Consider the following 17,137-nt stretch of genomic DNA (forward strand, 5'->3'; position numbering starts at 1 on the left):
AACTCTCTATTCATTTAACAATTTGTAAAAATAAACCATTATAGGTCAAAGTATGGTCTTTAACACGAAGCCTTGGCTCACATCGAACAGCAGCCTATACAGGATTCCATAATGATTATTGCGAAAAATTAGAACAGGAAAACAAACGGTCTCATAGATATAGGAAGATGTGGTGTGAGTGCCAATGAGACAACTCTCCATCCAAATAACAATTTATAAAAGTAAACCATTATAGGTCAATGTACGGCCTTCAACACGGAGCCTTGACTAACACCGAACAAAAAGCTATAAAGGGCCCCAAAATTACTAGTGTAAAACCATTCAAACGGGAAAACCAACGGTCTAATCTATATAAAAAAAACACGTATAAATTACGTAAACAAACGACCACTGTATCATATTATCCATATAAAACAAAACAAAACATCATTTACAAGTTCTTGGAAGTAACTTCGTTTTAACCAGGCAGGTATTGAAACACTGACTATACTGTGGTTTCATTTATTTTCGTGGTACCAATTTTCATGATTGCAGAAACCTTGCATTTGAAAAATCGTGGCACCAAATCGCATTGCACTGTGTCCGATGCGCTAGACCACTCGGCCACTTAGGCTTTACATATAATAAAGCTTTCGGTGACCGGGTGTTCTCTTTCCTCGTCAGTTTTAATCTAGCGTGGTAACACAGTACATGATATATGAGACATGAAGACCAAAATGCGAGTTGGTGCCATGATATCTCAGTAGAATGAGTTCGAATGTGGTCAATCCTAGCCAGTGAAGATTAAAGTATTTTCTAACAGATCTAACATTTTGGGCTGATGTTTAGACGAATTATAAATACATAATGTATTTTCAGCCATGTAGCTCCATCACTGCTGGTGATCCAACGGATAAAATCTATTGTAGAGTCGTCACTGGTTCAGACGTACTCATAGCTATTCATATTTAGACTTGTTTCTATTTTTTTTAGTTTGGACTTGTATTATATTTTCCCTCCGGTTTATATAATCCGTTTATCCTATTTCGACTCTTTAAAATTAAAAAAAAACTATCCTAAATTGAGGTAAAGTATATGGCCTTCAAAATACTGTCTCGACCCCTAACATCAATGAAGAGACAGTTATTGTCAAAATTCGGATATGGTGTACACATTTTTGCACCTCATCTTTGTGGTATACCATCTTGCCGCAAGTTTATTGTTTTCTGTTTGGTATTAAATTAATCATTAATATCCATTTTGTTACATCTGGTGATACGCTTATCTGAAATCATCCCTTCGTGAATTTTACGGACGCCATCACGAGTTGGTTGACCGTTATGGAATAACCGTTTCACAAATGATATCGGATATGTTCCTTACGTCGTAACTACAATCCCCTTCCCTTTCATGAATATGACCTACCGAATTAGACTATTTACCGGATTTGTAATCACATAAGCAACACGACGGGTGCCACATGTGGAGCAGGATCTGCTTACCCTTCCGGAGCACCTGAGATCACCCCTAGTTTTTGGTGGGGTTCGTGTTGTTTATTCTTTAGTTTTCTATGTTGTGTCGTGTGTACTATTGTTTTTCTGTTTGTCTTTTTCATTTTTAGCCATGGAGTTGTCAGTTTGTTTTAGATTTATGAGTTTGACTGTCCCTTTGGTATCTTTCGTCCCTCTTTTATCTGAAAATCGCAATGGAAGTCCGCAGGGTTTAAGAACACCCGTTGGTCGATAAAAATTTACTTATTCTAAGTATTTCTTTATTAGAAACAATGAAAGTCATACATTCTGCACAATTTTTTTAAAAGTGCAAATTTAACAAAGTCTAAAAAGAAAAATCAATGGTGGTATTACACCTGTTATGGGAATCTACATGTGCATCTTTGACCTTGTGTGATCTCTGATTTGTTACTATTTCATGCTGTTTAAGTAAAATATACAAAAATGAAATGAAAAAAAAATATAACAAGCAATACTCAGTGTATAAGGGAGCTTTTTCGTACTTTTTCTCCAAATTTCTCATATTTTGCTATAATAGAAATCTGTTTTCCTAAGTTATACTCAAATAAATATAAAGTTATTAGTAAATGAAATTATTTTTGAAGCATTAAGAACAATTAGTCACTTCAAGTGAAGCTTTTTAAGTCCATCTCTGGATATCGGCGTAAATTTAAATTTTACGTGAGGACTTATTGAAACTTTCATTAAACTTTTATATGGATAGTTCATTCAGCTAGTATACTTCAATCACTTATTTATCATCACATATTTTTCTCAAATGAGTGAAAAAAGGGGCGAGTTATACCAGAGGGACACCAACATATTTATTTATTGGCCTAAGTGGTATAACTAAACCAAAAGTCGTTTATACCTGCTATTTTGTTAGAAATATCTTTTAATTTGTAAGAGTGTCCCATGCCATGTTTTTTTCATGAAAGAAAACTATACCAGTTAAGAAAATGTATAATGTAATTGATATAGAACTGCGCACTTTCAACGAAATATTATCCTGGATCAATTTTAGTTTCCATGAAAAAGCAAAGGACATGATTTTTTACAGAAGATGTACGAGTTGGAAACTATTATTAATTTTGATGCAATCTATGAAGGTAATGTAGTTTTTTTTATACTAGTATCTTAATTAGGAATTGACCAAATTGACCAAGTAGGATCTCATGCAGGTTTGTTAACGAACTGCATCAAAAACTGGTGGTGGTCTCATGTGCTTATGAAGGGTAAGCAGATCATGCTCCTCATGCGGCATCCGTCGTGTTGCTCATGTTATTACAAACCCGGTAAACAGTCTAATTCGATAGGTCACATTCGTGAAAAGGGATGGGGTTATAATAAATTTATGGTCACTAATTACAAAAAGCAAATCACAGATCTTAACTTGCAATGTTCACCATTTATACACAGGAAGTTATTAATTTTGAGAATATGCCTGATCCTTTGTTTTGGATAATAATAAGCAACACGACGGGTGCTACATGTGAGGCAGGATCTGCTTACCCTTCCGGAGCACCTGGTATCACCCTTAATTTTTGGTAGGGTTTGTGTTGCTTAGCCTTTAGTTTTCTATGTTGTGTCTTCTGTACTATTATTTGTCTGCTTGTCTTTTCATTTTTAACTATGGCGTTGTCAGTTTATTTTCAATCTATGAGTTTGACTATCTCTTTGGAATCTTCGTCCCACTCTTATATGAACTCCGAGATTAAAAATTAGTAGGACTATGAACTAAAGCTATATTTTAGGTATTTAAGGTATTTATCTTTCTTTTTATTTAATTATTGATGTCCTTTTTAAAAATTCTTCTTTTAATTTCAGCGTCATTTCCGAATGTAACAGTTTTGCCATTAGTGATAAGTGTTTTAATAGAGGGACCCGTGTACAATATTCCAAACTATGATCCAACACCGAGTTTAATATCTGCATTCAAGTGTAATGTTGGAAACACAATGGGAAATTACGTTTATGATATCTATTGGTATATCAATGGAAACAGTGTAAAACTGATTAAAAATGTTCCATATGACGACATAAATAGTGTTCTTAAGGACTCTGACTGGACAGACCATTATCACATGAATATGGATGTAAGTATTTATAATACATATTTGATTACAGATAAGAATGTTACAGTTGCAAAAAAGCAGCTACGTACATAACTTTTATCACATTAATTCTTTTTTGTCGATTTAATGTTAGCTTTTAACAATTTGAAATGCTTAAATGCACACAAAAATTTATACATGTTAAGAGGTAAAAGGTATTCAAATTACCAGATCTTTTCCCTATTTTTCATAAATGTAGACAGACGTTAACTTTACTAGTATATTATGGAAGTTTATTGTTCAACACACTAGTTGACAGTTACGTTTGTTAAAATACATATAAAATTCTGCAAGTTTACGATTATTTTATACTCTAAATAAGTAAATAACTACTATGTATACACACAGAAACTACCAGCAAGACAAAATATATACACGGTGTTATCAGTCAAATCCTTGGATGAGTTTTTAGCTTTTAATGTCAATGTTTACCCTTTTCGGGGGATTCGGTGAACATGCAACGTCTCTGTTAGATGAGTTTGTATATTTGTATGATTGTTTTATGGACAGTTGTGGTGTATGTCTTTGATGTATGTTTACACAGTTTTGTGTGCTTGATCCCAAATGGAGACCTATTGTCACATTAACCTATTATATCTGTTTTGGTTGCTCACCCATTTCTTGTCTATATAACGGAATTATAAACAACTGTCACACAAGAAGGAGCTCAACTAGCTTTATAAGCAGATTTAGTTCATGATTTGCTTTCGAAAGTTGCCTGTACCAAGACCAAACAGATAAATATTCAGTTTCTATTTCACAAATAATGCAAGATGTTCTGGAGTCATTGATTTTAGGTGCTGAAGTTGTGTCTCTTTTTATTACCTCGACAGTGTTCCCTTTATTTGTTTTCGTGTTTTAACTTTCCTTTTTGTAATTTAAATTTTGACGTGACTTGGTAATATGACGTTATTCAAACACTTTTAGTATACGCCAGTGGTAAGTAATACGTTGTTTCGGCTTTTCAGATCATACCCCCAGCTAATATGATTTTTTGTTATTAATGAGCTACGCACGTCATTCAACGATGACGTTAGAAGATAACGTTTATATTCTAAATAGTTTAACATGTCACTAGTTGAGTTTGGTTCGTTCTTTTGTATCAATGAAAAATTGCGTTTATTAACGTTGATTAATATTTTACCCCCTAGCTGTTGCTCATGGTAAAATACCGAAATCTTGACTTGGTACAAGCAATTTTCCGGAGAAAGGGTGATTTAAAACTGGTTTTATAGCTGGATTAACATCCCACTTTATGACAGTATTTTATTTTCCCATTATATTGACAAAATTGGGCGAGGAACCCAAAAGGACATAAGAGGTTTATGTGACAAAGATTGGGATTCAGCATTTAAAACTGTGTACTTTTACATCACAGACATACACCACAACTGACTAAAAATTCAAACAAACATGCATGTACATACACAATAAATACAAATTAGGTAAAATATAAATACAAGGGAAAACCAAATTGCACCTCACCAAGAACGCACAATGTAAAAAACCGGATAACAGGATGCCTGAATGAAGAAATAATAACCTATTTTGTGGATGAATGATAGACTCGTAAACATTAATAGGTAGAGAGAAAATTAAAATTTTAAAATAGTTCATTATGGCCGAAATCATCAGTTGAACTCTTTTTTGATAATCGCCTTATGATGGTTTGTTTTCCCTTTTTTTTTTTTTTATCTATAATAAAAGAGAACTATAGTAGATCGTGAGAAAGTATCAAAATACAATCCACTAATAATCAACTGATCAAAATTGTCAGTCGACTCATTATTAGATTGATTGGCATTGAACTAACAATTTACTGAACTTGTTTCTATTTATAGCTTTCTTCTTCAAATTTTCAAGAGATAGAGAGAAATAAGTCAGGCAACTAGTTTTTGTTCTCGAATGACTTTTATTCATTTTGCGTAATTAAAGTAGAAAAATATAGAAGTTAGAGAGTGAAAATGTGAACAATAAAATAAAATCTACTCAAGCTGCCAAACAACGTCAAATAATGTTAACGGACAACCTTGCAAGACATTTTCATTAATCCTTATTTTTATAGGTAAACCTGTAATCTTAATGCAATTTGGTGTAACAATTTCAACTTTTAAAGTACATTTTATTGGTATAGTAATCAAAGCCGAAAAATAATCTTCATGAAATAAAATCTCTGCTTTTTGGCAGTAAAAGTTTTGTTAAGGCAAGAAAGTTTAACTCGGACATTAACACAAGACATTGCAAACCTATTGTTTTGAATTGAATATGTAGCTCAATTCATTCATTAATTTGACCTTTTTGAGCTTACACTTAGTACAAAACGATGGTTCTTACAATTTAATAAATTACATTTCAAAATTTTATTTTTTTAACTGAAATGTTTCAAGTTTCCAAACTTAATTTCCCCTGGGACAGTCATTTATACATATTCTTTTAAAAATATCTATGTTTATTTTGTATTGAGACGGCCATGTAAACCAGTACTGAAATATATCACGTCATAGCACATTCATGCAAAATTTCGAAGCGTTGCGTGAACATTTCGCGAATTGTTCGAGTTTAATGTTTCGAGTTTGTTACATGGGACAACGCCAAGTGAACATTTTTTTTCCTGATAATCTGTGTCTTCCGAAGCCTATGCATATTATATTTTTATTCTTTCTCTAACATAATGTGAACATGTAAGTAGAAATCTTTATTTTCATATATAATGTGAAATATTCATTTTAGCATTTCTAAGAAAATTTCCTTATTAAACATTTACTTAGCGCTATTTTTCGTGGTAGTAGCAATATCTAGCGTTGCGTCATATACAAATTTCTTGTTTTGGGTTACAATAATTCATATTTTGTGAAGAACCAGAAAATATACTGAAGATATAATCAAAATGCTGGACTATTTGATCGACAATATATTTGTTGAAATGGAGGATTCATATTTTAACAGTCAATCGGTATTCCAATGGGTACTAATAGTGCACCCCTACTATCCGATTTGATTTTGTACTCGTATGAAGCAGAATTCATTCAAACCCTTCTAAAAGACAAACAGAAAAAGCACCATGCGAAATTCTTTAATTTCACTTTCCGATATATTGATGATGTCCTATCACTGAATGACCCATATGTCAGCCAATACTTGCATCTCATATATCCCAACGAACTTGAAATTAAGGATACTACTGATACTAGTAGGACTGCTTCATACCTTGATCTTTTCCTCAATATTGACACAGATGGACGACTTCACACGAAAATCTATGATAAACGGGACGATTTCAACTTCCCAATTATCAATTTCCAATTTCTCAGCAGTAACATACCCTCTGCCCCTTCGTATGGTGTTTACATATCTCAAGTGATACGTTATTCTCGTGCATGTTCACACTATACGGACTTCATATACAGGAGTGTGCTCCTAACGCATACTGCTCCAACAAAGTTACGAAGAGGACAGATTAAAAATGGCACTCCGTAAATTATACGGACACCATCACGAATTGGCTGATCCATACGATGTATCTTTGACCAAACTAACTGTGGACATTTTTACCACGTGTTAGATTGTGGTTTGTCATTACGTCGTCTGATCTTTTATAACCGAACGTAACTTAATCCCGAATGTTACTGTTTTGCGAAGTGTGAATTCGTATTGCCTTAAGACATGGCACGGTACTTTTCCATCGCAAATTAATTTGTTGGGTTTTGATGTTGGGTTTGTTGTTGTCATCGGATTGTCAAATGTCTGGCGTATAAAAATATTTTTTAACCTGTTACCTTTTGATGGCTATTATTCGTTTGTTTCTCTGTCCTATATTTTCTCCCATTTATCATTTTATTTATTGTAACCCTGCCGGGTAACGTTGACCTTTTAATGTTATAATTAACACTGCCATTTAAGCGGGAGGTTTGGAATGCCACAAAACCAGGTTCAACCCATTTGCCAAATCCGATGACAACAACAAACACAACAACAAAACCCAACAAATTCATTTGCGATGGAAAAGTACCGTGCCACGTCTTAAGGCAATACGAATTCACACTCAGCAAAACAGTCACATTCGGGACTAAGTTACGTTCGGTAATAAAAGATCAGAAACGTAATGACAAACCAAAATCTAACACGTGGTATAAATGTCCATAGTTAGTTTGGACAAAGATACATCGTATGGATCAACCAATTCGTGATGCCCTGTACCAAGTCAGGAAAATGGCCATCGTTACATTATAGTTCGTTTCTGTGTTGTGTCTCTGTTGTGTCGTAGTTCTCTTATATTTGATACGTTTCCCTCAGTTTTAGTTTGTAACCTGGCTTTTTTTCTCTATCGATTTATGAATTTTGAACAGCGGTATACTACTGTTGCCTTTATTTATCCACACGCCGTCTTATAATTTGAAACAAACGTCGTAATGTTTTGACAGGAATACTTTGCCATTTTTCAATCAAGACTGCACGTACTTCCTGTAAATTCTGACAACTTGAATCCTGTCGTTGATTTTTCAACCAATATCATCCCAGACATGCTCAAAAGGATTCATATCCGGTGACATGAGTGGCAATGGAATAGGTCAATTGCCTCCTGGTGAAAATAATATAAAACAATGCGTGCTCTGTGTGGCTTATCATTAATGTCCATTCATATTGGTCTAGTTGCAAGATTGTGATTGTCAAAAAGTGGAACAACAATATCCCGTAAGATGTTATCGCGATATCTTTTACCCGTCATAGTCCCATCCAGAGCATAGAGGTCCATTACGAGTCGAATGAAAAATATTCCAAACTGGCAAACCGCCAAATTCAAACGCTTTAGTTCGTAAGATATGCTGTTTCCTATATGCTATATTTGGAGGACGCTATACGCGCACGCGCAAATCAATATGATGTAGGAGGAATCTGCCGTTGTCAGACCAATGGACTTAAAATCATTGTCTCAACGTCCATTTGCGGTGACCACGTGACAATGATGTCAAGCTTGCCGATGAATACGAGTCAGCAATGGTCTTTGACTGGTCTACGGGCACGTAAATTGGCACAATTTAGGCTGCGGTTAACTGTTACATTTTATCGGACGAAACTTGCAGGGAAAAATTGTATGTTGCTTTAGAAAACCGGTTCTAAGGTACCTAGGAATAAAATGTATACCTGAATTCTTACCTTGTCGATTAACGTTACAATAGATTAACGAAATATATGAAAACAAACCAGTATCAAATTTAATTTTAAACCAAGACATAGAAGCAAAAACATTAAGGTTTGCTTAACTTTTGGCGAAGTGTATTATTAGTATTAGTCACATAGTGTGCTAGTTACCTGATCGGTATATATGGGGATTCGAGCTTCGCTCTTACCCCATAAGGAATTTACTGACCACATACATACCGTATTACGTAACTAGCACACTATGTAACGAATGTATCGTCCCGATTATCTTAACGTGTGAAATTAAGACTATAAAAATGAGCAAGTCTTCAATACTGTTAGCATCAAGAAACTACTTCCATTGATCCTACAAAAACAGATGTCAACAATAATGTGTTTTATGAATTTATATATATATTCCCTTCCCGACATGAAAAAGTTCCTCACATAGATTGGTAATGTATTGAATAATTAGCTTAATTACAAAGGCCACCAAATGACAGTGTTGCATGGCAAGGTGTGAGATAGAACCACATGATATACATGATTGTAAAAGGATAATTTTGTTATGATTTTATGAGCAGATACACAAGCCTGGTTTGTCATCCGCGTGTCTGATGCAGAAAGGGTTGATACATAATCTTTAAGATGACCCGACTGCAAGAGGCATCAAGGAGCGATGCTGAATGACATACTAAAGTTGTCATAGTACCAAATAGAAAAAAATACTTATATATGGGAATAATTTTGACTGTCAATAATAAAATGAATACAATAAGGTATTCTATTATTATCATAGATGGGTCTAGGTTACCACCATGCCATCCTCATGCCTGATGCAGATAAGACAGATCTATAGCTTGCCTTCAGTTTGACTTTTTACCCGTCATGTCTGTTTTGTTTACGCATTGTTGTAAATATAATGGTATTTGAATCGACTGTCATACAAGTGAGAGGTTTCGCGCTATAAAACCAGGTTCAATCCACCATTTTCTACATTAGAAAATGCCTGTCCTAAGTCAAGAATATGACAGATATTGTCCATTTGTTTGATGTGTTTTTACATTTGATTTAGCCATTTGATTTGAACGGGACGTTCCGTTTTGAATTTTTTTCGGAGTTCAGTTTTTTTGTGATATCACTTTTTTCTTCATCAATCATATCACAAGCAGATATCAATATATCAACTTTCTTTACATTTAAATAAGTAGCCAGATTATTTTTTGGCTAGGAATCAAGTGCTTAAAGTAAAGCCACAGTGACTTGATCATGGAGTACATGTAGTTTCCTAAAGTTAAAGATGATGTAAATGAAAATAAAAAAAATGTTTCATCATCAATTTTATTTGAGGTGCACATGAGAAATATTCTGATTTGTCGAGAGAAACGCCATAATACGCAATCGAGTAAAATCTCTCCTCTGCTCTGGGAATCGCGATAAAATAAGATATATTTCTGTATTTTACGCGCGTTTAACATAAATACAAAATGGAATGGTATTTGCCTCCTTAGGATTACAATCGACTATTATCTGTGTTTTCTAGACAGTGACTTGTGAAACGGGCATGACCTGGGGATTTGTCATTGCTTTTTTTGGCTGATTGAGTCCAGATTGAATCCAGGTCTTGGAGAATGTTAACCGTCTTTGTTCTGAAACAGGTCTGTAATTAGTACGATACTCTGCAAAAGAACCAACGTCGGAATCCCGACAATTAGAGGACACGATACGACGGAGTCGAAGAAAGCCATTTGCAATGCGGTACCGCATACTGTGAGAGACTTGAGTTTCGATGGTACCTGATCATCCCGAATTTGGCGATGTTTTTTCTATTGGATATCCTGCGTCAACGTTTATTTACTGTCTGGTCACTGTTTGATCGATCTGTTATTGATTATATTCGACAGAATAGTGACGCTGTCGGGAAATATTCCGTAGTTTACCGTGTAATCAATGTCTTGGACTAATTTATTTCTTTTGAATACTTTGCAGGTAACATGCGCCGTACGCATTAGGGCAAGTGTTGGCTCACTACCAAGTCCACTTTACGAAAGTCAAGTTTTCAAAGCAGGTTTATACGTAAGTGTTAATTCTGATTATAATATGACAATTACATAACTTAGATGATTCGTGTTTAAATATGGTTGGCATGAATGGAGTAAGTGTGTGACGTTATTTATTATTTCGTCTTTACTAAAATCAATATCTTACGAGAGACTTCATCACATAGAAACATTTTACATAACAAACTTGCAATGGTGAATACAGTAATTTGCTTAAGGAAGTTCGCTTCTCACTTTCAAAATAATAACCTTTTAGAAATATGTATTGATAGTATATATTGACAGCGGATAAATAAAGGAATCATAGGAGCAAAACAAATATATTGGTCAATGTACTGGTTTTCGAGATATAAGCCATTGAAGTTTTGGCAGGAACATGATGTTTCTTGACTTTTCATAACTTTATCATTGGCAGGTTTAAGTTTTCAAAAACTATTAAAAAATTATTTAAGTTTATAAGACTTTCACAGATTGCTTATCATTATACATGTAAAAGATTTATATAAAGAAAAATGGGGTTCAATCGGCAAGTTTTTTTTTAATCCATTCAAATGTATAAAACCAGTGATTCTAAAATATATTTCAAAAATTCCAAAACATGACAAGCGAACATCATTAATCAGACTTGTAAAACTACAATACTGTTGCACATCTATACAATTTTGGTTTCATTTTAATAGACACAACTTTCTCTTCATACTTTTCTTCTATCTGCATTCTTTTATTTCAGCCAGAAAAATATGACTATACTGTAATAGAAGGTGACCACGTTAATATACAGTTCACTTCAACTGTTCCTGTAGGATGTATAGGATCTCATACTGATTTACAATCTAACTGCTATCAGAATTTCTACATATATCAACCAAATTATAATAAGGAGGAACCAATTAACTGTCACAATAATATTGTCGAGAGGGATATTGTCTTTAGAACAGATTTCTGTGGAATAAGAGTAGGTAATCTTGATTGGAAAGAGAAGAAGCAGTTACAGGTATACGGTTTCAGTGATGGTCTGTATAACAGTCAGGATCGATCAACTGTAATTAAATTCTCGACGACACCTTTGTCTTCAGTGAATCAAATCTGGAATAATTTTACGACTCCTGGCATAAAGGTATGATATATCATTCTTCATTACATCTATAATACTAAAATTACGAGGTCCAATTTGTCAGCCGTCATCACGTAAAAACGACGAATCAAAGAATTCAACTTTATATACAACTAATATAGTACAAAGGTGCAGATTAAAAATTACACCACTCCAGGCCCATTTGTTTTCCACGTTATTAATATTGCCAATAATTAGGAAGTTCCGGGTCGAGTCCGATACTGATACCAATAGTATAATCACCTGTTACCTATTACCTTATCTGTACGTTCCGCATCTGACAGGCGCACCACCAAACGGTGTATTCAGGATTAATATGCTATATACACGGGTCATAATCACAGGATTGACAGTACTTAATTGTCAAATTGTTACCTATTGTAGTATTTTAATCCGTAAGACTTTCTAAGATAACAATACGAATACTAAAAATCTGGAAAGTTTCAATTTGTTAGCGGGCATGACGTAAAACAGCGAATCAAAGAATTCAACTTTATTTATAACTAATATAGGACAATGCTGTTGATTAAAAAATACTCCATTCCAGGACCTTTTGTTTTCCAAATAATTCATATTACCAATAATTGATAAGTTCCAGTTCGACGGGTTCAAACAGAAAGATTTGAAAGCAGAGAAAATTGTGTATCTTATAATCGGCATGACTTTATCAGATGACAGTACTAATACTAAAATAAGGCTTGCGCATAGTTATATACTTTAATTCAGTCACGGACCCGCGATATCACGGGTGTGTTCTAGTAGTATAAAATAAACAATATTTGAATTTTTATACAAACTATATTTTAGCAGTTGATATCTAATAGTTCGTTTCTTTGTATGATGCATTGTCGTTTGTTTTTGTTTCACTTTAAAAATGTTTCTGTGTGTATGTTGTTTTCCTCTTATAGTTGATGTGCTTCCCGCGTCTGGCGTACTAAATTACAATGCTGGTACTTTTGATAACTATATCAACCCACGATTTTTCTTGAAATGTACTGCACCAAGTCAGGTTATATCAGTTGTTATCAAATAGTTCGTTTCTATGTATGTTGGGGTTTGTTTTTGATGCGTTTCAGTATTCCTGTTGCTCATTTGTTTTCCTCTGATATTTTATGTGTTTCCCTTGGTTTAAGTTTGTAACCCGGATTTATTTGCTCTTAATCGATTTATCACTTTTGAACAGCGGTATGCTACTGTTGCCTTTATTTAGAAACAATAACAAACGATTTTTTCTAATGTTTTTCTAAAAAATAATTCAAGCATAGATGTTTCTACTATACTATATGTCATAATTCACGAGAAGAATGTCGCTCCTCGTCCTAACTTCGCTCATTGCAACCAATATATATGTTTCATAAAGAACCATTGACATGGGTATGCCATTTGATCTCTGGTGCAGTGTTGTCTCATTGTTAATAATGATACCACCGGCTTATGTTTAAATTAAATTATAATATGATTGTATAAGTCGAACCTTTTCCCTTTTCCTTAATTTCGAGCCCAGTTTCGTTATACTTTATTTGATTTTTGCACTTGTTGTGCAAAACTTTCACTTCTGGTACTAATTAATGTATTTAAGATTTTTTTAATCAAAATTGTTAGTACTCAATCCTGATGTGTTTTTGTTATTGGTTCACATTGACAATATATTGTTATGTAATTCATAAGAATAAAGTAGCTATCACATGATCATTTATGAGCCGGCTCATATCTCTGATAAGATAATCAAATACATAATTGTAAGAAATGCACAGATACGACGTTATCAACAACAAACATTCACTGAAAACGTTAATCAAAATCTTGTTTAATTTAGGCTAATTTACTATTTTAAGGGACGCAATAATATATCTCATATCTTCTTTATTGATATTAATATATTTATTAAATTAATAACACAATAACATCATCAAAAGTACCCAATTGAATGATTGTCTTGTTGTATGTAGTTGATTAAAAATACAAATATTATTCATGACTACGTGAATCTGGACACCTGCTAAAGTCCTGGTTTCCGAAGGTATCCTAACACATGTCATTTGTTGTATTACAGATTTTAAAACGTATTACGCAACAGTGAGATACAGTGATACTATATTTCGCTGCCAGCGTTGTTGGAGTCAACAGTTAGATTAAGTCTGTCGATAAAGTTTGTTTAAACATCTATAACTTTGTCAAACCTACCTTGGACAGAAGCTTGTTTATTACCAAAATATAGTATCTAGAGCAAAGTTTGATTTTGGCGCACTGAATTTTTCTTATAAATGGATATAGTTTTTTGTTTTAAAATTCTGTATTTTACTTATAAATAAACCCATTTTTTTTTACTGAAAGCAGCATTCGCAGGCGAGACACAGCGAAACCTTTGTTGCGGATTTTCACATGCCACTCGTATTTTAACACCTTCAAAGCATGAAAAAGCTGATTGTAGAAAAACAAATGTGTTATTTGACAATAACTTGATTTAAATATACAGTTCCATGTTAAAATTCTATTCATTAGGTAACCGTTATAGACAAGGATTCGTCTTTGACAGGCAGGCTGTGCCAGTCGTACAATGATCCTCATATTACAACATTTGATGGTAGACTATATCATTACATGGATGTTGGCGAGTATGTTATCTATAGAAATGACAGAGGACCTTACTGGGTACGACTTCTTATTAATTGATTTTTAATAATGCTGCTTTATTCTATTTTAACGGAACTAGTGATGGCTGCATATAATACGGTGTATGTTTACTTGTTCGGAGCACGAATAGTACTCTTGGGTTTCTAGTTTTCCTGCCCTTGCCTAGCACTTATTACAAGAACCTTACATAAGGGGATTTTTTTTTATCTAAAGGATGGAGTTGCAATACAATATAAGTGTCTACGTCTATAAATCTTTTTCGTCTTATGTTATTATTCTTTTTAGAGTCGAAGTATATATTGAATAGTCAACATTTTCAGCTATTGATTTGTAATTGAAAAATAAACAATTGACATTATCAAAGCCTCGCCGTTTGTATCTAGCTGATATGAAAATAGATTAATAAAGACTAGTAATGTTTTAATACTATGTACGGAAACTAGATTTTTGTTTTGTTATGGATGTTATAGGCTTCAATATTTAGACCTTTTTTCAATTTTTTTTCTTGCATAACATTTTCTAAATATATTCTAAGGTACATGCTTTATTTACCAATTGTGTATCTGGTTGGGTTGGAGCATCATGTCATTGCGGAATAGCAATCAGGAGTAGGCAGTCTTTGTTTGTATTCAGGACATGCGAGAAAATTTCACGAAAAGAAGTATACCGGCTTAAACAGCCTTTAACTGAGATTCGAACATGTGTTGACAGTGATTTGTCTGTGGAAACTAGTGGGAATACTTATACGGTAAATTGTATTAATAAAACGCCAAGGCAAACACACACAAACGCACATATACACTTTGTCACATAAAGTTTTAACATAGATAAAACAAAAACGTGTAGATAAAAGAAGATTAGTTATGAGTGCCAATGACACAACGCTCTATCCGAGTCAAAATTTACAAAAGTAAACCAAATAAGAAAATTCTTGATTATTTTAACGAAAAAATATTATCAAGATATCGGTAAGTGTTGTTGAATTGATCAATTAAATACAATAAGATGGGTCTTTACTGAGGTTGCTCATAACAGTACAACAACAAGTCTGCTATTAAAGCAGTGCAATTGGTGCTCATATGAGTACAAAGAGTCTATCGATAAACTTTATTTCTGAAACAAATGTAAATATAATCAAGAAGATATTAACAGCCTCAATCATCTTATTACACCTCCAATAACTTTCTCTAGAAATTTACCTTTCTCATTAGGAAAGAAGGCTTTAAACGAGTTGCAGCAAATGCATTCAGATCTATATGAAAACTTATGTTTATCATTTGATTTTGCCATTTGATTAGGAACTTTCCGTTTTGAATTTTCCTCAGAGTTCAATATTTTGGGGATTTTTGATACCATTGTGTGGGAGTGTAGTGAAGATTTGAAAAGTCAAAACTGTCAACAAAGTCGATTTGACCACCAAAAGCAAGTAATTTATCTAAAACATCCAAAGATTTTTGAACACTCTAACAATAAGTTAATTCCACTATTTTCTAATATTTTTATTATAAAGTAATTAATGAATTAGTTTAACTATTTGAATGATTAGTTGCCCAACACTTACTAGAGGCAAGATGAAACAATATTTAATGATTTGTTTTTAGTTTACGTAACCAATACATAGTTCAACAAAGTTCGATCTGCAAGTTTATGTTCTTCCTCAGATTCAAACTCGTGCTTCTGTCCATCGACCTTTTCAACTCAGTCAAAAAGACTAGTCAGAAAATTAAGCTTTCGTTAATCGAATAATTCCTAGCCACATCGGCTTTATTTAGGATTGTAACGCAGTACATAATGTATTGTATCCTGCTGATGATATACCGTGTGGTAGCATTCACAATTTTCACAAAATTGAAATTGACCAACAATATGCTAAGCCATATTCTTTTCCTGGCATTCCAATAGACTAAACTAATTATTTCTGTCTTACATGTGCATATTTATGTCATTAATTTACTCCATAGATTAATATTTCGACGTGTCAACGAAGTCGTTTTCTTTTTTACACATACTTAAAGCTACTACTTCATATATAAATATGTGGTCTCGCATATGCATTTTGTCGACAATGACATGTTCACATATGAATGTCCTAGTGCATTGAAATATATTTTTAGAAAACTGAAAATTGATATGGCCTTCAAAGTATAGAATATGTTGTATACATAAAACCTGTAGATAACAGTTAATTGTCCTTCTTAAGACAAGTCGATAAATGCGGAAAAAAATACTAAACACATTAAATAATTAAAGTCTAAAAAGTATAAAACATGTACACTTTGAAACGAAAAATAATGAATAATTTATACAAAATCCCTAAATAATTCGAATATAAATATCGCTCATCAGTATGCAAACTTTTGACGGATATTTGATGTTCCCGTATTAAATTATAGTTTTTGTATTAAATATTCTTTTGCCTAGGTTTTGATGTTTTTACATTTTTGACAGGTATGTTAATATGTTGAGTACTGCTTGAAATTACACATATGTAATGATTCAAAATGCTGCAAAAACTTATTTGTCCTCATCGGACATGTATGACAACTACCGGTTGATTCTCTTAAGAGGACATATGGTTCATTTCAC

The 17,137-nt window shown here is 33.3% G+C and overlaps 1 protein-coding gene across 1 annotated transcript in view; it reads left to right on the forward strand.

The window, feature by feature from the left end:
- The first annotated feature begins 2,553 nt into the window (after positions 1–2,553).
- The window catches only part of LOC139498216 (von Willebrand factor D and EGF domain-containing protein-like), a 29,328-nt gene continuing 14,744 nt past the window's right edge, over positions 2,554–17,137 (forward strand). The window contains exons 1-6 of the mRNA XM_071286610.1: positions 2,554–2,599; positions 3,318–3,586; positions 10,733–10,819; positions 11,534–11,920; positions 14,420–14,569; positions 15,087–15,299. Coding sequence (XP_071142711.1) covers positions 2,554–2,599; positions 3,318–3,586; positions 10,733–10,819; positions 11,534–11,920; positions 14,420–14,569; positions 15,087–15,299 — 1,152 coding nt within the window. The remainder of the gene's footprint in view (positions 2,600–3,317; positions 3,587–10,732; positions 10,820–11,533; positions 11,921–14,419; positions 14,570–15,086; positions 15,300–17,137) is intronic.

The sequence above is a fragment of the Mytilus edulis genome, chromosome 1 (assembly GCF_963676685.1).
Source record: "Mytilus edulis chromosome 1, xbMytEdul2.2, whole genome shotgun sequence".
NCBI lineage: Eukaryota > Metazoa > Mollusca > Bivalvia > Mytilida > Mytilidae > Mytilus > Mytilus edulis.